The following is a 25,598-nucleotide window of genomic DNA, read 5'->3' as shown; positions in this document are numbered from 1 at the left end:
GTGTGCTCACTAACTTGTTTTTATATCAGCATTTCAATATCCGCTTAATGAAATGTTTCTTATTTTCAGCATCAGTGGGCGCTGCTGCTGCAGTGTGCATCTCTCTGTCCTCCTTTTCTCTGTGCTGTGCATCCACTTCTCTCTCTCTCATGCACACACACGCACACCCTCTCTCGCTCTCTCTCTGCCCGTCTTTCTCCTCCCTCTGTTTTCCTCTTTATATTCTCTTTAATTCCTTCATCCCTCCCCCCTTTTTTTTCAACTTGATCTCCCTCCCTCCCTCCCTAACACACTCTCTCTTTTGCTCTCGCTCTGAGTCGTGCACATGCAGACAGAGGGAGAGGGGGGATGAACGAGGTGCACACATGAGGATCTCCTGAACTGCCGGGGCAAGGCAGGGCTGGTGAAGAGAGAAGAAGAAGAAGAAGAGGAGGAGGAGAACTAGAGGAATACTGCAGTGGCCAACCAGCTTCTTTTCCCTTCTGTATTTCTTTCTCTCTCTCTCTTTTCTCGCTGCTCCACTGCTTCCATCCCCTTCTCTCTCCCTGTGCCAATTATACCATGAACCTGCCTGCTGCTTGTTGCTAAGGGGAAGCCAGCCAGGGGGAGCCGAGTGGACCGGGCGATATTTTGTTGTTAAGGTAATAAAACGCTTCAGTATCAGCAACTGTCAGGTGTCACAGATGTTGCACTGCAGACGTTCGCCTGCCTCAAGTGAACAGGGCTGTGGGACTCGCTGTTTTTATGGCTCTGGCTGTAACTGGAGCACGGCTTGTTGCGTGGCTCTTTCTGCAAACTCTCTGCCAGTTTTATTCCAGTTTGTTTCAGTTGACCGGGCATCTGTGGACTCACAGGGGGTCTGCCTCTATGAATATGTGTGTGTGTGTGTGCGCAATGTCCTTTTGTGTTTCCTCATGAATTGGATTTTGCTGCGTGCTTAGATTTGTGGATATGCATGGGCAGAAACACACGCACACACACGCACACACACATACACACATGTGGTGTACATGAGGGCATATGTGGCCCACTTGGGTTTCTTTCAGCAGCTCTCAGTATGCCTGTTTCATCTGTTTCTCTTGGACAGGCGTCTGTGGGTTTGCATGTTTGAGCAGCTTCATTAGAAGGAAGTTGCTCTCCAGAATTACAGCTTTGAACTACTGGTACACTATTGTTTTCTTCGAACAGGTGCTATGCAATCCATACCTCCTCTGTCTGTATACGACCCTTGAGGCGGGCGCAAAGATTAGCTGTCTAATGTGCTCAGACTCTAAAAAGAGCACAGACGTGTTAGCCAATGAGGAGTGCTGCACTCTGCACTTCTGGTGGCAATAACAAACAGTGAGGAAAGAGCGGATGATTACTTATTCACTCATGCGCATCACCATGCTCTACGGTGTAATAAATGAAAGCTACAGTGACGAAGCCACCTTGCACGGCTGCTGCCGTTCGAACCGGTAACACCGATGATCCCCCTCCCCCTTCCCGTCTCCGTCACGGCTATTGTCTTCAAAAGTTGAAGTAAGTTGTAACATTGCGAGTTGCAATTATATAATACAGCCACTCCAAATCCCCCAAGCCAGCTGCAGGTTTAATGTATGAAGGTTTCATTTGAGCACGCTCACGTGTCCCTGTCATGAAATGCCATCTGTATCCACTATTCTTTGCCCCTCGGTAGCTTATCACAGCTCTGTTTAAACACGAATAACTGTCAACAACAATGAATTGCAGCTTTCTTCTCTCACACCAAAAATTAAGGATGTGTTAAACTATGTGATCTACTTCCTCACCAGTCTCACCTCCCAATTAAAGGACCAGCAAATGGTTAAAAAGCCATTTTACATTTTACAGGTACCTCGAATGCAAAAGGAGCTGAGAGGGCTTGTGAAGCACCAGTCACCAGGTTATGAAAATCCTTACTTAAGCAGAATTAATTCCCTGTGTGTGTGTGTGTGTGTGTGTGTGTGTCTGCTTAGAGAAAGTAAATAAATCCCTTAACAGCAGCTCTCAAAGCATGAAGCCTGGGGGAGGTTAATGTTGGGAGTGCAGGCAGATCAGAGGTAACCATTGTATGATTGCAGCTAATGGAGTCAACATTTACTTATGCTTAGCATAAAAACAACAACAAACACAGTGGCCAGCGCTAACCACGCTCAAAGCCACTATCGGTATCACCTCGGTGAAGGTTCATTCATTATGAACATCAGCTTTCTGTTAAGATGAGTCATCAACGTCGCAGCCGCACTCAGTGTGTGCTGAGGACACCGACATCTGTGCTTTATACATAATTAGTGCCTTCCTGATTCCTCCTTGCTGACACACTTTACTGCAGTGGCAGTTTTATATAAGATGAACTCAGATGAGGTTATCTAATAGTGTTAATTGCAAATATCTTGTGCATCTACCTGTCTGCATACGTCAGTGTTTTGTTATGCTATTGAGCCCACTACTCTTCCACATCAGCGCTTCTTCATTGGGCTACTTTGAGTATTTCCTTTGAGCTAATTATTAACTATTCCAGTTGTCCTTCCATTATTTCCAGCTATTTATTTCAACCTTTATCCACAAACTGTTGAGCATTCCCAGCTCAACTGTTACCACATCCTTAGCACTGACTTTATTTATGTAGTTACAGTCTTTATTTTTCAAATTAAACAGAGCTACACGGCAACCTCTCGCACAGCCCCTGGCAACTGCAGAAACACCCGCTGAGGTTAAGGTATTGTGTGTTCACGATCTGGCTTTGTGGCTTATTTATTATTCATCCTACATCGGCCTACCTGGGCCCTTTTATCTGCCTCTGCTATGACAGGCGTCCTCTTTTCTTTCTTTTTTTTGCTTTTGAGACAGCAGCATGCGTTTTGACAGCTGAATGTCACTCCGATAAAGGCTGGAGAACTTTTGGTTCTCGGGGGAAATGCAGTTATCGTCTGATGTTTGTCGTTTTTCATTTTGTTTTCTTCGACCCTTCAGCGGATGCCGGATGCTGTCTTCTAATGGTGCGTTTGCTTTTCTCGACAGGATTTAGAGAAAATGGCAGAAGGGTCCAAAGACCAGGGAGGAACGGGCACCGCTGATCCCGAGGAGGACTCCCCCAATATGATCGTCTACAGAAAGGCAAGTCTGCGTGTGCTTTCTGCAAGATAGGAAAAAGACTTTGCTGAGAGGCAGTGACCCGTATACGGGCTCCTGACAGCTCACTGGTCTGTATGAATGTGTATCTACCTCACACACACTGGTTTCACTGTCAGGTGTCAGGAAGCCTCTTTCCACTGTCTTACAACAAGCTCCTGTCTCTTCAGGACCCACTTCCTACTACTGTATCCCAACACTGGCAAACCCGAGCCCAGCAAAGTTTTAATAAGTTTTCAATCCCTTCGGTGGATGGTTTTGGCAGCAAGAGGGCCTTCGGTGACATGTGTAATTACCACATCCCCATGGTGCCTTCACTTCCACTAGCTGCTGTTTGATTGGAAAGGTTCAGCAGCATTGGAGGTTAATGGTGTCGAGTTTTTCGGCTGGGGAGAAGCGGCTGATTCTCCAGGGCTGGTTCTTTCTCCTCAACCCACGAATTACTTCTTTATTCCTTTGCGAGCACTATGACAGCCCACTCAACAAAAAAGAAAAAAAAAAAGAATTATACAGCTTCTTTTGATCATTTGATCAGACTTTAACTACAGGATCGGTCTTGGTTATGGTAAAATATGAGCTACGAGCCTGCCTCTGTAAGCTGCCCCCAGTCTCGTGTTTCATCCTGCTTTTAATCACCGTCCCTTCATATGTCCAGGCAAACAGATTAGGGAAGAAATCCAGAAGAGCAGGTGCGAAATAGATGTTGACAGTAGCGGCATCACTTGATAAAAATGTTTTCCTTTTAGGCATGTTGTTAACTATGTGCCACTGTGGAGCTTTAAGGCCTGGTGACAGCCTGAGGAAATCTTTGTAATAAACACTCGAGTGTGCCACTCACCTGGAAAAAAGTGTCAGGCTGAATCTTGATAAATCACTTCTCATAATGATGCCGTTGGCATTTTGTGCTATGATGGTGTCACATGCATTTGGCGAGATAAGAGTCGGTGGAAGTGCATTGCCAGCAACAACTCGGTCGTACTGTAAACACTCTGCCTGCTCGGATAGCAACGGGGGCGTTTTACAATCTCCCATAATGATCGTCAAATCAGCGCTACCAAACCTAGATTTCATGCCATGTGTCATAACTGTGGCTCTTCTACACGGCAGCAGGTTATTTATGCGGCGTTGTTCATGTTCATCCATTCTGAGAGGCTCTCGAGTTGGTAGAGGAGAACATATAGCTGCGGTAACACCGCGGGTACTTCCACGGATTTCACTGTACAGCTTCGTTACGTAATGCTACACATGTCTGGAGGCGGCGTATTTAAGAGGCTCGTTTTTGCTTGTCGGGATGCTGCCTTAGGGAATATTCATCATTCCATGTTTTACTCACATGCAGTGACAACAGACAGATGATTCAGATGACAGGATTTTCCGCCTTTCCTATTTTTGAAAAGGCGATTTTTGATTTGAAGCTTTTGAGAAAAAAGCCAAGCAGCCGGATAATCGAAGGTATCTTTGACAAAATCTTGGAAAGGATTAAATACTAAAAGCATTCGCTGCGGTCTAAACCTGGTGGAGTTTCTTGCATCGTTGCTTTACCTACGTGCCTGTCTAATTTAAGATGTCGAATAGGTCAAGCAGAATAGAGAGGTGCTGGGACTTTGAGGGCTCAGCGCGCATGGCCTCTGGACTCAGTGGGTGGGCAGCCTGGCTCAGTGTGAAGGTGCTGCATGCAGAGAGGCAGATGGCCACCAATATGTTGCGCCGCCTGGGAAAACACTGGCAGCCTCATCCTCAAGGCTCAAACCCACAGCTGGGAGACATCAGGATGTTTCTGCAAGGAGGACCGTGCAGACTCGATCAAAGGATAAAAATATCGCAAAGAGAAAGTGCAAAATGCATGGATGCTTTAAAACGCCTTCCCTTCTGCTGCCACATCTACTGCAAAAAGTGTTAAGTTATCGGTGTGGGCAGTTAGACAAAGGTGAAAGTGATGTATTTAGCCATTAGAGAGGCTGAGTGCTCGCAGAGAAGAGGAGGAGGTTGTCTCTGTCCGTGCGGCGTAGGTGCTGCAGTACTATCTTACTCTGTCTCTCTCCTCCCATGAAAAGAAGGGGAAGTGAAGCAAAACAATCCAATAACTGCAGAATGTCTTATTACCTCGGGAGCTCGCAGGAAAGGGGAAAAAAGACGTACACACCCTTGGAGACAGCTTGATGCACGCTACCTGTTCATTGTTGTGTTTTCCTCTGCCACACTCATATGGTGGAGATGAACAGGACTGGCACTGAGGGGGGGGGGGGGCACAAAAATGAAACTCCAAGCGCCACAAGAAACACTACAGTGCAGGGAAATGCAATTACTCTGAGGAGAGAGGCCACACACTGCTCGCAAACTATTAATAGCCAACATCTCTCGTCCCTGAGCGTGTCGTTCGCTTCTTCTCCTCCACGCTTCGGCCCGAGACTCTTCCGAATTGTGACGCCTGCCTGGCTTTTGACACACGCAGCTAATTAGACGAATTAAAGTACCCCTGTCCTGCCCAGGGAGAGTCAAGGATTTGACTGCTTCCCACCTCCCTCTTCGCTTAAGTCAGGCTATTAAATGTTAGATTGGATAATCCTTGGCAGTCTACATGTACCCAAAGGCGAGTTTTACAGCTTTTTGTGTGCGTTACAGCCCACGAGACTTATATCTAGATGGAATTAAGGGTGGCTTAGTGGGGAAATATTAGTAATGAACCATCATACCAGGAAGTTTAAAGACACTACTTGGTGTCAGTGGACTTTTGGGATGTGCGTGTAAGCTTTAACAGTCTGTTAAGAGACAGTGCAGTCTGGTTCCCAATTACAGTGGTGAAGACACTCCAAAAGTTTTCATCATTAGTGCGAGAAAAGCCTCACATAAGATAAAGTACAGAAAATCTACACTGTCAAGGACAGTGAGGGGTGGGTTAGTGAATGGATGAACTGTCTGTCAGATATTTTTGGTCACCTGAAGCGCTGCCTCATGGTGATTGTAGCCACAGTGGTCTCCTTTCTCTTCAGTGGTCTAGTACTGATCTGTGTCCGATCAGTTATTTAATCACTGCATCTACAGAGGTGGATGAACCTCAGATACTTGTCTACACTGGTGGCAGTACTTTTATTGTGCTGATGTGTTTCTTTCAATCAGCCGGTGCGCTATAATCTCCAAAGCGGCTGTTAATTTTCCTCCATATGGTAAATGACCTGTATTTGTATAGCGCTTTACTCGTCCCTAAGGACCCCAAAGCGCTTTACATATCCAGTCATCCACCCATTCACACACACATTCACACACTGGTGATGGCAGCTACATTGTAGCCACAGCCACCCTGGGGCGCACTGACAGAGGCGAGGCTGCCGGACACTGGCGCCACCGGGCCCTCTGACCACCACCAGTAGGCAACGGGTGAAGTGTCTCGCCCAAGGGCACAACGACCGAGACTGTCCAAGCCGGGGCTCGAACCGGCAACCTTCCAATTACAAGACGAACTCCCAACTCTTGAGCCACGATCGCCCCAAATAGATCACTGGGTGCTTTGTTTTTAATTTTGAACATCTGAGGTCACAAGTTGTTTTTATGTACTACTTGTGTTTATCATCAAATACCAGAAATGTTTTCAAAAATATTAGCATGCTATAATATGAAACTACAGTGAAAGTGCCACTTAGCCCGGCCTCGCAGAGCTGCAAGCATTGCCGTAGACTGTCGACTTTCTTTTAGTTTCCACTGTCCCTATTTCTTTATTCCAGCCTTTCTTTTGCTTCTTGATGATTAATAATTAAAGTCCATTTCAAGCATTCCATCTTGGAAAAAAAATCGTGTCCTCTGAGATCATATCCCCTCTCTCACCGTTCATTTATTCATACCGAGCACATTTTTTTGTGATGGCTCTGTATTTTTGTTCCTGTGTGTGCTTCTAAACGTGAGGAGAGTCGGACCGCTGCGGGGAAAAGAAGAGAGGCTGGAAAAACGATATATGTATATGCATGAAGTAGGGCTGGGCGATATATCGAGTTTTTAAAACATATCGATATATTTTTATACGAGATATAAGCTGTGACAATATCCTTTATATCGATATAGTCTATGTTACGTTATAATTATAGTTGTGGAGCTGCAAGTTTGCCTCTCTTTCGTCCACTTTTGTCTCAACGCAACATTACTCGGCCTCGCCCCTCCTTCACTGAACACAGCTCCCCCTCCTCCCCCATCGCTTCACCTGCAGGCAGCGACACGGCAAATCTCCGTTAATGGACGAGTTACTGCGCATCGCCCCGTGCGTGGGGCTGGACGCCGTCAACGTGTTAACGAGCTAACCGCGCTAACACCATGCAGCCCTCCGGGATATGCAGCCTAAAATCCTTTCATTCTCTCAAAAGTTGACAGCGCGCCTTATGTATGAATTCTGGTTGTGCTTGATGACCGCGAAACGATTTTATGTGGAACACGGTGCTCAGAAATCTGTCAATAAATGTTTGAGTATGACTTTGGTAAGCTATGGAGCTGCAGCGCTTGATGGATAGTCGGAGCATTACGGCTACCGAGGAGCCTCGCGGAGTGATACGTACTGTGCTTCAACGTAATATTACCGTATTGTGTGTGTATAAGGACCATAAATGGCACCTGTTAAGAGACACGGTTACGAAGAGGATTTCAAACTCCAGGCTGTCAGTAACGCAGTAGAACTTGGGAACAGAGCAGCTGTGAAATCTGCCCTTGTTATTATGCTCAGTGTCTGTTAGTTTACATTCTGACTGCACAGTTGTGAGCTCTTTGTTATGCACAAAAACAACAGTTTTCTTTTATTTATGGAGCATTATTATTCAATAAATGCTCCTAATTTATTTTTGAGTAGTTTTTTTCATGTACATCTATGCTGTATGTTAATAAAAGTGCCTGTGTGACATCTGGGACACAGCTTTGACTATGAACTCTCTTTTTGTTCTTACTTTATGGCTTTAAAAAAAATAAATATCGAGATATATATCGTATATCGCCATCCAGTTAAAAAATATCGAGATATGAATTTTGGGTCCCAGCCCTAGCATGAAGGGTTAGAAACTTGCGTATCTGGATCGTTTGGACACATCTTCACATTTGCTTGCACGTGTGCAGCATTACGATACGTCATGATGGGAGCAGTGACAGAGTAATGTCCGGTTTAAGACATTTTAGAAACAGGACAGGGGGTCTGCTCCACTCCTACATCATCAGTGTAAAATTACACTAATCACACGACTGGTTGGACATTAACTTTCCCTCAACTGGCAGAAGATGAAATTACTGTGAATGGCAACTTCCTGAACTACTGATTCCCCAGCCCTAGCAGGGAATTACTGCAGCTTGGATCTGAAGGGGCACGAGGACACTCTAGTTGCACTGGTCAGAAGGTAGCTGCCCGTGCGTCACACTCTCTTGGCACTCTTAAGTGCCCCTGGGGGCCCGTGAAAGGTATATCTCTCCTCTTTTAAAGCTAACCTCCATCCGAAGTGTCTAGGGCCACTATTTACTGTTCCAGTATGCACTCAAGATAGAAAGGCCCAGCCAAACACTCTGGATATCAACTACCATTTTTAACACCGTCTCCCCTTGCAGCATGGGAGTCTTTATCTGAGGCGCTGGTATGGGCTGAACTGTCAGGGTCACGCTGAAGCCCGTGTGCCTGTATGCTAAGTGCCAGTGTGGGTTGCTTTCCTAGTTGAGTCAATAACATAAAACAACAGTAACAGCACAAAGCTTTATCTCTTATATAACCAGCTCCGGTGTGTTTAATACGTAAGCCAGTCTCTTCTTTCCAATAAAGCAGATGGAGCAACACATGAAAATCCACCGAAATCAAATCATAACTGGATAATAATTCGGCGTTTTTGGCAGTCTGCCCCTCGTGTTGACAGGATTATTCACCTCTTCCATAGAAAAATCGCTGTGACTAAAATAAAAGGCTTTTCTCCAGTGAGGATAGTCCTCCCTGCGCCAGTGCCTCTCCTGCTCTGCCCGTCTGTTTGAACATCGCTAACAAGGTGCTCTTAAAGAAGCGCATTTAATAAATGCAGCCGGCGTCGAGGTTTTTTTTTTTATTGGGCTCGCAGCATAAAGCTGTGTATACAGAGTGACGTTAATAGTGAGTTTGATGGGGTGGATCGGCTGGTGCTACTCACAGCTCTCTAGCAGAGCGGATGACATGGAAATACTGGAAATATGAATAAAATTACAGCGATTGACTCAGAGAGGATTTCCACAATAGATAAAATTCCCATTAAGTGGGGGTTGATGGTTAATGGCATCAGTGAGGACACTGCTGTCCTGTTAAACCACTTTTAATGACACTGATATATAAACTTAGCATAAAAATAAGGAAATTTGCTTCCTTTATGGCGATAAAGCTTATATTATATAATTGGAAAGTCCGTCTATGTCCCCTTAAATAGTGCCCCATTTGTAAGAAATAATTGACCAAGCACAAATTTCCTTACGTTTTCTGCTAACTTTAGAATCAACTGTTGTATAATCGCAGCTGTAAATCCTAGTGGGTTACTGAAACCAGCTGTGACATTTGTAAGCTGCGTGAAAAGTTGCTGGTTCTCCACTTGATAATCAAGCTGTAGCCCCACGGTAGCGCTGACACGCTTAATTAGGAAAATGTAAAGAGAGAGCAGGCTATTACTGCACAACATGGTTTTGTCACATTTTTCAAAACAAATGCATTCATTGTGGCAAAAATAATAATTTCTGACACATCTGTATTAATATTATCTTAAGTGTGCAAAGCGCTTGTCAGGAGGACAAGCGATTAAAAGGGATGTCGCAGATGAGAGACACATTAAACACAGACTCAAAGACGATTACTTCTAAAGTCATGGTAAGAGCCCTCTATTTAGGGATGTCCTCCTGAGAAACATCACACCTCATGAGGGTGGGCTGAGAAGCAGCCACGGGGATCTGTAGCCGGATTCTTGCTGACACAAAAGTAAAAAGTCAGCTGTGGATTGATGTGGTCAGACTGAGCCATGCTCGATTTGAGATGATGTTGCCAAGAGGTGAAGCGGAGACAACAAAAGAAGCAGAGAGACATGAAGGATCCTGACAGGTGACATCTGCCCTGTGAATTTGTTTTTTCTTACTTTCCTTTTGAAAGATCAAAATGCATTTGAAGCAGTAACTTATTGAATTTTGCTTTTATGTGCTCTTATTTTTGGCCAGGACTCCCTTGAAAAAGAGGTTTTTAATCTCAATGGGACTTTTCCTGGTTAAATAAAGGTTAATAAAAATTTTTTTTACAACCGCTGTCATTAAGCCAGTGATAAATTCACTTTGTTAATTTGTTGAGCAGAGGTCATTCAAATGTCTCACCAAACAAACAACTCACAGGCTATTTTATTAGGTACATGTTGCTGGTGCTTAATTCTTCAAGACTGAGATTCAACAAGGTGCTGGAAACACTCCTCAGAGATACACAGCTGCAGCAGGTTTGCTGCTCTCATGATGTGAATCTCCTGCTCCAGACTCAGGTTGGCATTTAAATAATAGCCAATGTGTGTCGAGAAATTATCCTCTACATTATTACACCAGCACCAGCAGCCTAAATGTTGTTTGTCCCAAATTCTGACCCTGCCATCGGACTGTCAGAGCAGAAATGGAGACTCATCAGACGAGGCAACATTTTTCCAGTCTCCTGTGTTACTTGTAGCCCCAGTTTCCTGTTCTTAACTGACAGGAGTGGCAAGTGTAACAGGTCTTATGCTGTTTCTGTTTTCAGAGATGCTCTTCTGCACACTTTGGTCACAACGAGTGCTTTATTTAAGTTACTGTTGCCTTTCTATGGTGTTTTTCAACACCATCCTCTGTAAGAACTAGTGGCATCTGTTTGGGAAAATCAAAGTGGATCAGCAGTTCCTGAAATACTTGTGTCATGTGATTGGTTGGACAGTTATACCTGTGTTAAGAGGTCAGTGAGTACATTTGTGCATGCAGCGTACAGAATGAGAATAATTAGCCATTGGTCACATTTGACTTAAATTAGCCAGCTGATTGGCTAATAAGGATGCACAAGCAGACCGCTCATTTGTCCAAAAAGATCTTTAAAGCCACATTAAAAATCAATGTCCATAGTCCACTGTGGAGATTTTCCACATTTAAAGATGGAAAAAGGATCTGAACATTTCCTATGAACGAGACCCTGCGACTGTATTCTTCTACTGCTCCATTCTTCCTTTTTTACAACGTTATCTTCTTCATGTGTCAATTTCAGCTGTAACTGTCACCTGACTTTTTCTTTAAACCCAGTGAGATCTTCTCTAGAACTGCTCCATGCACCATCTTGTCCCATTTTCACGTCTCATCAAAGTGGAATGAGGATTTTATCACTGCAGACAGTTTTTCCTTTTCCACTGATGGTGTATTTAATCCTTGTGCCGGTGGATCGGCAAGTGATGAATATGTCCTCAATATGCTGAATCGAGCTGATGAAGTACGGCTCCCTGATGGAAAAAAACGAAGCTCGCTGCATGTGCCATTTCACTGAATGCTTCATTAGACGCCTCTTTCTCTGCTCAGACTCTTAAAAGAAGCGTTCAAAGAATGAAAAACAACAAAAGAAGGCACATCTTTCAAATGGCTGTTAATTACTTCTGACAAAGACGAGCACAATGCGGCACCTTTCAGCCTGCCGCACAATTACGACTTTGACATATACCGATCGACAGCACTTTGAGCAACCATACAAATGTACTCCAATTGTGGCACCATCTGCACACCCATTTATATTGTTTACAGACACATCTGATGGGTCGATAGAGAGACGCGTTGCTCAGAATAAAAGCTCTGACTCAGATGAGCAAGAGACAGACGGCGAGTATCATCTGTGTTCTGCTGATTCGCAGGTAATGATGGAGTGTCAGTTGGTAGAGTGGTGTGACTCTGTAATTGTCTCTGGGTAAAGGCTGAAGCAGGGATGAGTCACCCATGCCCCAAGTGTTAATTACCCTGGCTAGCTCGTCTGACTAAACATGGCTTGGAGGTCGGACCAGACCATTTAGTTCTGTTCCAGAGCAGGGACCTGCACCCCCCAAAACACATTCCCCTCTACTTGGGTTCACTTTAGACCACCCCGATTCAGTAACTTTGCCTCTTGGGATGCCTGTGTTGAGCTGTGCACTGTCACGACACTTCCCCATCACTTAAAAATTAATTGGCCAAACGACTGAGATGTCCTTGCACATCTGTCCGTTGCAGTTGCCGCCAGAGTCATAAAGGTCTAAATAACCCATTTGTCAAAAGCGACTCTGTTGTCCCGCGGTACGTGGGGGGATTTCAAACTGAATCTGTGACATTAGGAAGGCTGTACAAGTTTCCATTATGTTAGTTAATCACTGGCACATTTCTCCTTGTTTCCTTTTTTCAGCTCGAAAATAATAGAAATGTCCTTGCGGGAGACCTTGCTGTGTGCTGACTCCTATTTCCACTCCAATTGTTCTGTCAATAACTTATACAGCAGAGGCCCCCGGTGCTTAAAACAAAGCTGTGATTACTTTTATCAAACTAAGTGAGAGGAGGGAACATGAACCTGGATCTGAGGCTTGGGTGAAAGTTAAACCTGCTCTTAAACTTTGGTCTTTCAGGGTTTTTAAAAGTAGTTGTTTTGATCTGCTTCACGCCTTCCTTTACAACCAGTTACTTGGATGCAGTGTGAGCTTAATTCATTTAGACACTCCGGCATCCTGCCTTTAATTTGACACCGCGGCATTTGCTTTAGTTGCAGATTGGTCTTTATTAGCAGAAAAGAGAGGAAGGGAGTGCCGAAGCTTTTAAGCTCGTCGTAATCATCAGAATCGATCAGGCTCGGGGCAAGAGGGACAAAGGCGGTGATGATGGTGGAGTAGGAGGGTATCACCAGAGGAATCCAACGTGGTTACTCCCACATTTCGGAAGTGCAGCTGGTGGAAGGCAGAAAACGTGTATTGATAAATGTGTGGATTTGTTTTCCACAAAAAGAGCTGTCGGCCGCTGTTGGTTTTGCTGTGACGTTAATGTTCTCCCAAAAGAATCAGTCCCACAATGCTGTAAGAATTACTCTCAGGGCAGCTAAGAACATAGCAATGTACTTTAAATCATGCAGTCTGGCTTCATCGCAGTGGCTGGATGTTCAGAGGCTTTTTCCTAATCATAAAAATGTCATTGCCGTCTACTCACAGCACTGCCTCCAGACCTCAAGGACCGGTGACCTGCAAGGTTTTAGGTCTCACCCTGGGTCAACGCACCTGAATCAAATCACTAGTTCATTCCCAGGCCTCTGGAGAACTTCAAGACTTGTTGAGGGGGTAATTCAGCCATTTAAATCAGCTGTGCTGGATCAAGGACACATCTAAAACCTGCAGAACACCGGCCCTCGAGGCCTGGAGTTCCCCCACCCCTGCCTTATGCGGTTCAGGTGACGTGTTTGTCATTTCTAACAGCTACAGTGGAGGAATCACAGTGACTTGAAAAAAATGAAGAGTCTACTAATCCATGCTTACGTCACACAATGACAAGCCAGGCGCGAACATAAGAAAAACAGATATAGTTTTGAAAAATAGTCGCAATGTGTTGTGGATCAGCTTTATTCAGCTCCTTCCATCTGTTTTCGCGTGCATAGTTGACAGCAAACCTATGAATGCCTTGTCTAACAGTGTGCATTGTTATCACCAACTGCATAATTTATCTCCTCTAAGATATGCAGAAGAGTTCTTGGCGAGAGTTTGCAGAGGCACGGGAACGCAGCCAGAGAGAGGCTTCATTCAAAAGATTTGTTTTCCTTTTGGACATAGCTGAGCCTATAACACGATATAGAAGAAAGATAAAATAAGCTTAAGCTTTGGAGAATGGTTGTTTGTTTTTTTTTGTGCATGGTGGCACAGAGAGAACAGCTGTATGCAGAAGAGGCCGTGTTCACATGCAACATGAATCACTTGTACTTTGATTAGTGGACATAAGTGGACTAATACAAGCTGGAAGAGGTAAAACAGCGTTTCCTTTTTCTTCTATATAGTCTTTAATCTGTTTTATATGTATATAAGTTTGAGGCAATAAATAAATAAATAAATATAACAAGAGAAAGCCTGAAAGAATAGTGTCCAAAAAAGAAAAGGCGCACCTCTCCAAGGTGTTTCCATGGAAATGACGATGGTTAAAGTTTAAACAAAGTTTAAACATCAACATAAAATAATTCATAGCCGATTACAGCATGAAGTTACTTTTAGCTGCTCCCTTATTCACATGAGGTTACCACAACAGGTGACTCCGCATGTTTGCAGATTTTTATGCTGGGTGCTCTTCCCCGACGCAACCCCCAAAGGGATTTGTGCCTCCTCTCAGGATCAAACCGGGGATCTTACGCTTGTTAGGTGAACGTGGAAGCCATTGCACTACAGAGCTGCTAATACCCTAAGGCCTGGTCAAAGAAGAACCTTCATGATTTAACACTGTCCAGGAAATAGTAAGACAATTCTGATGTCCTCCAAAGCAAGTGTGGCAGAGCAATCCCTCCACAATCCTTCTCAGCATTACAGCCTGCTGTCACAAGCAGATAGCGTGCAGTGGGGGGAAAAAACACTCAAACGGACACCACTCTTCATTCTGAAATATGTTGAGAGGATTTTAGATCACAAAGCATGCCTAGTCTCTTCTTAAGAAGCCTATTCAATAATTCAAGGGGGCTGTGATGGTAAGGTTGCAAGTTCTAGCTTTGCAGGCGTAATAGATGGTTCATTTTTGGCTCGCCTGGGGTGAAACAATAAAAGATTTATGAGAAAATTTGGTTGCTTCCTATTAATGCTTTGGTTAGCAGTAAAGGTGGTCTGTTGACGTTATAGACAATCGATGAGCAGTAAGTAAAGATTTGATGCTATAAAAGACTGGAGCTTCTGTGTTTTACTATCTATTGATTTCATTATTCAGTCAATTAGCCAACATAGCTCTGTGACTGTGGCGTGGGTGTGGTCTCTGGCCAGCTGCAGAGGAGGGGTGACGCAGTGAGCTCCCGGGGCGGCGCAGGGGCGGGGTGAACAGGTGTGCTGGGATCTGACAGTGATTGTGTCTCTTTATATGTTGGCAGTGACAGTCGGAGGGGGAGGACGGACGTGACAGCAGAGAGAGAGAGCGGGAGTGTCTGTGTCCCTGTACAAACCCACAGTGTTTAATAAAAGTTCTGCTATCGTCAAAGTCGCTCCGGCTAGTGTTTCTTGGGTCCAACGTTACAGTGACATATCCTTTTTTGCCTGCAATGCAGTTGTGCGAGCTTCCTCAGGACTCATGTAGTTTCATTAAAAGTCATTAGTGGATGACAATTGGACGAGTGGTGTGTAAGAGCGAGGATGACAGGGTGACAAAGGTCAGAACTGTGAACATCTCTGTGGCAGCTCCCTATCAGGAAGAGGAGGCATGCCCTCAGGGGACTGAGTGCAGCAAAGAACATTACGAGTGTACGCCGCCGCTTGATGCCCCACGGCACTGCGAGATGAGATTTTATCACCACGTGTCCGCCCAGCTGCCTGGATTTCATCACCTGTAGCTGCAAGTTGGAGGTAACAAGGCTTTATTGCCAGCGAGAGTCGAGTTGTTTTCATAGCTCTTCGGTAAACTTGAAATACTCCTCTAAGGAAAATGGCCTAATGTTGCATGATATTACAAATAAAACTGCTGGTGAATGTGCTGTCTGATAGCAGGATGGCCTTGTGTGATTGTCTGAGCATCTGTGTGGGTTCTAAAGTTCATTTCCGCCTCCACTGTGTTCCACAACACCTTCTCTTTCCTTTATGGTCCTTTTTCAATTTGTCCCTCTGTTGTCACTGTGACATCCTTTGCCTCTAAAAACCCATCAGGATCCTTGTGCATGAAGAGAGGCAAAAAATGTGTGGATGACAGAAGCCAATGAGGAAAAATGGAATAATGCAGGGGAGGGCGCTTAATAAAACAAAGTGCTGTTGTAAAGAGCATCTCCTATACATCTTTAGAGGTCAGGGGCCTCTCTTTCAGGAGAATTTCTTATAAACATAGGAATTCAAAAGGAACAGAGACGAAAAACAGCATCGTTATGAGCTGAGGTATAAAACGTGTGGAGGGCTGAGCCATACTCTGTGTCCCTGGAGGGAAAGAATGTGGAGCAGTCGAGCAGATGGCATTATAGAATTATGACATGAAACGAGAAAGGGAGGAAAAAAATCCTTTGGATCAAAACTTGGCTAAGCTGATTAAGATGTGATACATCATTTGGCTGTGAAGTGTTGCTATATGCCAAATGCACATGCATGCATCACTGATTCAACAGTTTTCTGGTGATAGGCTAATACAGAATATGTACGGACGATGTAGGCGTGAGTGCGTTTGTGAATTGGATAGATGCGCATGTGGATGAGATGGATTTGGATCGAGTTCAGAGAGTCGACTTTTATTATTATACTGTTACTAAAGAACACTATGTAATCTCAACTAAAGCCCCAGGGAGCTGGCTCCATGTCTTTTCTGTTGCAGGTCGATCAAATATCAAATTATCACTTTGAAAAAGGAACATGGAACAAGTCAGTGTTACTTCCAATTTCTAAAGAAGGAATCCAGAGTAAATATTACGAGTAAGGAGGAGGTTCATTGGGGAAATCACTGACTCCCTAATGAATTTGTAAGTTTGCTTATCTGTAAGTTTAATGGCAGTTTCATTTTACTGGAGAGAGACAGAATATCAACCAACATTATATTTTTAAAAAGCACACACACCACTTAAAAGTTACAAATTAGTTTGCATGCGGTTGACTGAAATAAGATTTTGATCTCCCTGTATGCCCCAGTGGCTCATATAATCAATTATCAATCAATCAGTCAATCAATCAATCAATCAAGCAACCAACCAACCTCAGGTGTTCCTATTCTCAGCTTTTGGATATACATAACACACCTGTCCACCAAATCAGTTTCTTCCATTCCAGCCTCTCCACCACTGCGAGCAGGACCATGGATTAAATTCTTGCAGGCCCCCTGTTGAAGAAGGCACATGTACAGGCCCATCATAGGTTTGCCACTGAACATCTAAATGAGTCAAAGAAGGCTTGGGAGAAGTGCTGTTGTCAGATGACACCAGAGATGAAAAATCAAGCTCTTTGGCATCAAGTCGATCCGCCATGTTTGCAGGAAGAGAAATGCTGAGTATGACACAAAGAACACCATCCATACAGTCAAGCATGGAAACATTGAGCTTTGGGGCCATAAAAATCTTGGACGCCAACCTCCCTTCCTCAGCCGGAACACTGAAGAGGAGTCTTCCAGTATGACAATGATCCAAAACATACCGCCAAGGTAAAATGGAAAGGGGAAGCACATTACAGAAAATGTGTGGAGGGAGTTGATTTTGAGTTTTAAAAGATTTAGAGTTTCTGTAGAGAGGAGTGGACCAAAATCCCTCCTCAGTTATGTGCAAACCTGATGACCAACTTGTTCGCAAATATTGATTTCTCCATCAAGTACTAAGTAATGTTTTGCTTGGGGATCAAATATTTATTTCACTCAATAACATTCTATGTAATTTATAGATTTTATGTAATGTCTTCTTTCTAAATCTATAGTTGATATTCTGTCTCTCTCGATTTGTAAGTGAGAATAAACCTTCAAATTCAGCACGGGATCAAATAATTACTCACTGTTTTCAACTTCTAAAGCTAAAACATGTCATCAAGGCACCCCCCGTGGCCTCTGGTTTCCTCCTGAGAAAGCTTTGCATTGCAAAGTCTCCTGCGTCTCCCACATCAAGAGCAGACCTGTGTGTCCACTGAGGGACAAGGCCAACCTGGGCATGCCTCATCCTTTTCCTATTAACCCAATTCCCACCAGGACTTAAGGGATGGGACTGAGGACTCAAAGAGTGGCATGTCAGGGGGCAGTGACAACATGAAATATAGAGAGATGGTACCACCTCAAACCAATTACATGCGGACATTATTACACAGTTGCAGTGCCCCAGATCTGAAGATGAACTGAGGCTATATTGATCAAGAAGATGAGAGCGATTCAAAGAGAGCTCGAATTCAGCACCACCTCTGTTCTCACACACACACCAGACCTGAGCCCCTCCACTCCCAGGTGCTTTAATCGCTGCGCACCCTTAGAATAGCGCAACATTTCATACCCTTTTCATCTCCACTTTTACAGTGAACACTCTGTGACACGGAGGCAAGCCTTAGACTCCAGTGACTGAGAAGTTACGGCAGCGAGTGCACGAAGAAATCAAAAGCCGCTAAATGACAGAAAACCCTCTCTTCACAGATCTTTGAAACTGGCAGTCAGGGAGACAGTCGCAGATGCTTTCTGTGTGGTGCAGGCTGTTAGCTTTCTCTGCATTTGTTTGCATCATACCACCGCCCTCTCCGTCTCTCATTTTCATTTCTCACATGCCACAGTCCTGTATTGCTTTTCTGTCTCAATTAGAGACTAGAGACCAGAGATATTCTCCTCTACTGCTCCCACATTGACATACACCGTGTCCCTCGTTTAAAATGCAGGTGCTGTTAGAGGTGTTTGCATTCAAAGTTGCACCCCTGCATTTAAATTGCCATGAGCAAGTGATCTCTGAGGTAAATCTCGCAAAGGAATGAGCTGCAGGTAATACACAGTTCACTCCCAGTGGGGAAAATTACCTTTGCCCCACTGGTCCTGTGGCTGTTGCTCATTTCTGACATGTCTGATCTCATACACAGCAGAGTATGAGCAAGCCTGTGAAAGCAGCTAGTCCAATGCGAGGCTGTTGTTGTCCTTCATTTGAGGCAGTTTTTGTTTTAAAAGTAGCCCCTGTATCTGTGCAGTGCACTTTGTTTTTAGAGTGGACAATCTGTTCAGAGCAGCAGCAGACTCCTTCCCCCCCACTGCACTCGAGCCCTTAGCAACCCATGGAGTATCTAACAACAGACATTTACAAGAGGGGAGATGATCTTTTTCTGTCCTCCTTGAGTCTCATCAACAGAAAGGTGACCTGATGAGTCACTATGGTTTGTGGGCAGGCTTACGCTCGCCTGACTATAGGCTGTCTTAGCCAAGCCGTCTTTGCATTTGCAGTTTGCTCACAGCCCCAAAGCTTTGATTTGTAAGCATCTCATTTGATGCTTATTAATTCCTATTAAAAAAAGAAAGAAAACCCAAAAATGTAAAAGAATGATTTGAAAACAAGATTATCCCTCTTGTGCAAAGAAGTGGATCTGTAATTGTAATTTAGTCAGGCTGGCATGCTGCCCAGCATTTGAGCTTAACTTGACAAACTTTTAATTGCTCTGCTCCTCTTGACACCAGTGTTGCCATAGAAACGTACGCCAGTTTCCATAAGGGATCCTCGACCGGCCCAAACAAGCAGCTAACATCCTCATCAACACTTTCTGTTCCAGCACATGGGTCTGACTGGTTTAAAGTGAAGCTAGGCATCACAGTTGCACACTTCTGGATCTCATCAGTTTCCCTGAAGAGCATCCGGCAGTATGGGCAACCCAGTACTGGCTAATTGGACTTTCCATACAGCCCTATACCTACGTAGTTCTCCTTGACAGGAGCTCAAGAAACTTTTAATGTTTGTTACGTTTTCATTTGCAAATGAATCCACCCAGCTGGAGCAAAAATTCCCCTGAAGGGGCAGGGTGTGTTTACATGGAGAGAATGTAAATATATATTTTTTAAAAAATCACTAAAAACTAATTGATTAGTGACAGGTTCACAGATCGTTTCACTGATCCACGGACGTGCACACATAACGTTCAGCAGGCTTTCATGAAATAATGTTACTAAGAGTGCAGATTTGAGTGAATAGGGTTCATTTTCTCCGTGTTTAGCAATTAACTTTAGTGCATTTATGATCCATTATCGCTAATGATTACAGGAATTACGTATGAAAGGCGCTGGCAAAAGTGAAAATGGCTTCACTAGGGTGTAAAAAGCTATTTTTTTTTCAGCTGCAGGACCTGATGGGAAAACAGTTGTTTATTGCAGAAAAGAAATGGCTTTTTCTGCAGGGCATTCCCATGGAGATGGCAATTTAGAGAAGAAATGGATCGCTGAATATGTCTGTTTCGGGCCGCCGACGCCTCAGTGAATTGCAATACCAGACGTAGCAGGTGATTTGGTGTCTTTCCTGTCCACATGACTGCGCACGGCTATGTGCCAGTGTGTGAGGGAGTTCACTCAAATGTGATTCATTAACACATCTCTAAAACCATCCAAGTTTCCAGCCATCACAATTTCCTGGCAGGGCTTTTCCATGGGAAAGAGAAGGGGCGTCTTCTTTCTCCAGCAGGCTTTATTCTCACCTCGTTCCCCAGGGCACCGCACACCAGCTGGAACTCGCTTAATTATGCACCCAGTTTGGCGCAGAGGTCAAAGTGGCACTCTGAGGAGTATTATATGACAGTCTAAGTTATTTAGCAACATCCACCAAGTTGTGGATGAGAACACTGATTTTTATGAAGAATGTTGCAATTGTTTTGCAGTATATATGTGCTTACATACATGTTTAAATTGTGTTCTTTATTCATATGAGAGCAACTCAACTCTACTCAACCAGCCAATATTAGGTACATCTTGCTAGTACTGAGCTGGACCCATAGATGCCCTCATTGTTTTGGAATAGATTCAACAAGGTGCTGGAAACCTCTTCAGAGATTTTGGTCCATATTAGGTTGATAATATCAGAGAGTTATTGCAGATTTGTTGGCTGCGCATCCGTAATGCTAACTTCCTGTTCCACCACATCCCAAAAGTGCTCCACTGGATTTAGATCTGGTAGCTATGGAGGCTACTTGAGTACAGGGAACTTATTGTCATGTTCAAGAAACCAGTTTGAGATAGTTTGAGGTTTCTGACAAAGAAAGGCTGGAAGCAGCCATCGGAAGATGGGTACACTCTCATTAGGAAAGAGCCCTAAGTGTGCCAAAAAAATGTCCCCTGTACCATTACACCGTCTCCAGTCTGAATCAATGATAAAAGGCAGGATGAGTCACCATACCAGCTGAATGTCAGAGCAGAAATTGAGACTCATTAGACCAGGCAACGCTTTTCCAATCTACATTGTCACATTTTGGTTAGCCCATGGAAATTGTGGCACACACCAGGAGTACATGGTGTGGTCTTCTAATGCTGTAGCTCATTTGCTTCAAGATTCAGTGTGCTGTGCATTCAGAGATGCTCTTCTTTGTTCATAGTAAGTGAATATTTGATTTACTGTTTCCATCCTTCAGCTCGAAGCAGTCTGGCCATTCTCCTCTAACCTCTGGTAACAAGGCCCTCACCAAATAATTTCTCTTTTTCACACCATTATCTGCAAACCCTTGAGATGGTTGCACAGCAAAATTGTCAGTTTCTGAAAATCTCAGAACAGCCAACATCACGCCATATCTATTTAAATAAACTGTTGCCCTCATTCTGATGCTCAGTTTAATCTTCAGCACAGGCTTAAATGGTTGGTTATCGTTAGCATTTATTAGCAGTTGAACTAATAAAGCTAACAACTACTAGTCGTAACTGGCAACTAACAGAACTTATTGTTATTATTTGATACTGCAGCTAATTCAGCTCCAGTATATAGGAAATAAAAGTTAAATATCAGAAAATAATTTTGTATTAAAACAATTATCTTACTTTAAATCTTATAAGTCCAAAATACTAAAAGTTAGTGGTAACAGAGATTATATATGTAAAATGAAATGGAAGGATGCAGGCCACATTAATATGCCAGTGGTGTCCTGCTAGCCTGCAAGTGTCTGGAAATGTAGGTACTGCAAAATACAGAGATTATAACAACACAGTTGGAATGAAAGCAGCATGAAGGTCACTGTTCTATGATTCAGAAAAGGGGTCAGTGCAGCCATCTGCTGAGAAGGAACAGAGTTCAAGTTTAAAGCAGTGCACAGGCACACAGCAGCAGAGCGCAATCCAGAACAATATGTCGAAAGAAAGTGTGAACGTAGTAACCGAACGGACACGACAAATGATTTGGAAGTAAAAAAACAACCAGTATGCTGTGGGGCAATGGCAAATTAGCAGCTTTGAGGGAAGCTCTGTTAGGATAAAAGAAAAACATAATGATGACACGATGGTGGCCATCTTTAGCCTTCTGATGTGCTAATCCTGGCTAGTCATGAAAAAGCTTTGTTTTCTGGAGGTTTGTGAAGAGACAGATGTGGTCTTGACTTTAGATCGGTGGGTGAAGAAAGGACAAAAAACAATAAGGTTTATCGGTTTATAATGTGCTTGTGCTAAGGTCAGATATTTTGTACTATTTCTGAGACATATTCATATTTTTTCAGACTGTTCAGGTCCTGGTAAAGTCAGCAGATTGCTTATAGATTATAGTAAAATAAGTAAAGAAATAAGGAGTGGATTTTTATTTAGTCACATTATAGGAGCATGAAGTTGGCAGTGAAATCCAGCTGCTTTCACTTACAATATCTTTTTTCATAATCTTCTGTAGTGAGAATGTAATGCCATCTCCAAACACAAATGAATGCTTGGATACTGAAAAGAAGACAAAAGCAGGGCTGCTTCAGGGAAAAACTTGAAAACCTGAAAACTTTTCAAAGCCTCATCACTGTTTCATTGTCACACACCCTAACACTGATGTCAGAATCATCTCCAGGCCAGACATTTTTCTTCTTTGCCCACCACCTAGACATCGGTCATTTTCCTCACTGCCCCCAAATCTCTTCCAACAATGACACAGTATGTGCCCGAGTCTCCTGATGACTGCTGAATCTTTAATGGCACTATTACTGCCGGATCCGTCTTTTAACGGCGGCGCTCTTATTTCTCAAGGCTGGGCCAGTTTTAAATAGCTTCATCTCTGGCCATTTTTGGAAAAAGAAAAAAAAAATGGGCCCAGATTTTCAATTAGTAGGAGAAATGAATGTTTCCACACTTAAAGCCCAGCAACATATTGCATTCACATGATGGTTATTTATGCCGCTGATGCTCCCATTTGCTTTTATGTCACTTCATTAAGCATGTTCTTTAAATAACGTGGAGTAAATGGGATTTTTTAATTTTTAATGTTTTTCTGATGTTCTTGTTGTGTTGGCTTTGCCATATTTCACCTCAAGCTCCATCGCACCTTCTCCCTTCATCCTTAACCTGCTACCGGTGCCAGACAAATTACTGGTCCTGCCTTAAGATAAGGTGGACAGGTGACAGCATGCACAAACGCACACGTTCATACACTGGCACAAAGGTGCACGCACACACGTGCTGCGAATGCAAACATACAATATGGTGGCAGGATACACAAGATAGTGTTCTCTTGATAATCATTTATAGAGCTCGGTGGCAAGGGACAAAGTGCTGTTATCGCTCGCGAGCAGCAATGTTCGGCGCTAAACAACCCTCCACACCACGCTGCAACGCCATTAGCCTGTGCATCAAGGAGATACAATGTGCACTTTCTGTAGCTGTGCCAAGAGCTTCTTGTCTGCTACTGGGAGGTAATGAGTTCTGTCTATGGAGAAATACTCAAACCAATGCCTGTAATCACAGGAAAAGAAAAGGAATTAACGTGTTGTTGTGCCTCAGTGGATTTGAGGAGTCCTTCAGAGTTGATTTCAAAGTTTTTCTTTCCTGCTCCTTTGAGCAGAAAGTTTCTCTTCAACATTGTGATGTTTCCCATTTCTAATCCCTGCGCCCTGATTGTGCTGTTTGGGCTCACGTGCAGGTAAAAGCAGGTTTAAACGTAGAGCAGATGCAGCTCCTCTAATCTCTCCCTGCTCCTTTGTGAGAGATTTATGAACAGAGATGAAGCAGTCAGTCTCCATTGTGGATGCTCAATAATTTATGCCGAGACACTCTCTTATACTTATGGTGAGAGATTGGTAATTGTCTTGCCACACAGTCGTCATGCTTTCGATCATCTCTGTGCTCTGCATTATGTATGATATTAATTCATATACATCTGCATCTTATATTGTAGGTTTATGGCGTATGTTTCTGAACCATCCATTTAAAGCTTTGCCAGGGAGGATGATTACCTTGTTTAAAGTGGTTGAGTAGGCAGGCAGTACCATGGGAAAACTCTCTGCTTGTTTTCTTTCTCTTTACACTCCGGGGCACGTTTCTGAAGTTTTGGTGGTAATCTAAAGATATTCTGCTAAATTAAGAAAATGTCAAGAAATGGTTTTGATCTCACAAACAGGTGAAATACAAAGTACACAGCCACCTTTATTCAGCTGATGATGGACAGCTGAGAAGATAAAATCTACTATCTGGTTATCCCATTAAAGATTTAATCACTTTGCAAATATAAATTGTGCAAAAGTCTCGTGGCACCCCTCATTTCTTTGTATTTTGCTAGAAAAACTGCAAAAGGGTCAATAATGTTTTGATACATTTGCAAATAGAAAAGGAAATACAGCATATAAGATAAACACAAAGTTCGTATCGTTCTAAAGAGCTTCAGAGTCAATATTTGGTGTGACCACCTTTATTTTTCTCACATCCTGAACTCTCTTAAAAAGCTTTCTTGTAATTTCTTGAAATTTGTCTTCGGGAACAGTTCTCCAGGCTTCTTGAAGGACATTCAAAACTCTTCTTTGGATGTTTGCTGCCTTTTGTTCTGTTCTCTTGTCGATGTTGATCCCACACTGCATCAGTGCTGTTTGCATCTGGACTGTTTCACCTCTCTCCCTGACCTCCTCCGTACATAATAATGACAATTTGAACCAAACTTTTCAAATTTCAGTCTAATTCTTGTGTAATTTGGCGTAAAAGCCCTTTCTCCCCGTTTCTCTTCCTTAAGAAAGCCTTCTTGACAGGCACTCTTCCACTGAGACCGTTTCCGATAACGCTTCAGTGAACAGTAGATGGATTAACTTATGGGTCAGATGTATCTCTCAGGTCCTTTTTTAGGTATTTGCTGGATTTCTTTTTCTTATTTTTAAAGGGCATGACTTTCAGATAGTGTTCATCTGCTATAGATTGTTTTTTAGGGCTACCACATTTTCCTTTGTCCTCCACATGTCTAGTTTCACTGCACGCCATATTGAGATATGCCAAGTTATTGGCTAATAGCTCTTTGGAAATCACTTTAGTGCTGCAAAAACGCTCATTAGGCCTGTCAGATTGTGTTATCTTTGGCATTTTGTTGGCATGTTTGACATACAATTCAAACCAACTCTTTGCAAAGTTGTCTGTCATGTGTAGACACAACACTAGTTTTTCCCTACAGTTAGGTGCATTTTTATGATTAAATTATTTATAGCATGTTGACATTTGCTAGCACAAGAGACAAAATATAGCCTAATCTTATAAACTGCACTCATAATAATTTTGCTAAAATGTTATCATGCCTACGAGTTGGACACTCAGAATTCACCTCATCAGCTTTTTTCTTACAGTAGCTGTGTGCATGATTATGTCTGTGAGCATTTCAGTGTGTTTACTTACTAGACAGAAGCTAAGAGAGCCATAAAGAATTTAATAGCCATCTAAACAACCTACATTTGGCTGGTTGCTCATGAACC

At 43.4% G+C, this 25,598-nt stretch overlaps 1 protein-coding gene across 5 annotated transcripts in view; it reads left to right on the top strand.

The window, feature by feature from the left end:
• The first annotated feature begins 268 nt into the window (after positions 1–268).
• Positions 269–25,598, top strand: part of LOC120740348 (regulator of G-protein signaling 6-like) — a 41,011-nt gene continuing 15,681 nt past the window's right edge. For 2 of the 5 annotated variants that reach the window (XM_040042649.1, XM_040042648.1), the window contains exons 1-2: positions 269–641; positions 3,022–3,117. In XM_040042649.1, the coding sequence (XP_039898583.1) occupies positions 3,034–3,117 (84 nt within the window). In that variant the 5' untranslated portion in view covers positions 269–641; positions 3,022–3,033. The remainder of the gene's footprint in view (positions 642–3,021; positions 3,118–25,598) is intronic. The other 3 variants (XM_040042652.1, XM_040042651.1, XM_040042653.1) reach the window with 2 other exon arrangements.

Source organism: Simochromis diagramma, unplaced genomic scaffold (assembly GCF_900408965.1).
Source record: "Simochromis diagramma unplaced genomic scaffold, fSimDia1.1 OVJJ01000304.1, whole genome shotgun sequence".
NCBI classification, from domain to species: Eukaryota; Metazoa; Chordata; class Actinopteri; order Cichliformes; family Cichlidae; genus Simochromis; species Simochromis diagramma.
The sequence above is the reverse complement of the archived record's forward strand: the minus strand, read 5'-3'. Positions and strand labels throughout refer to the sequence as shown.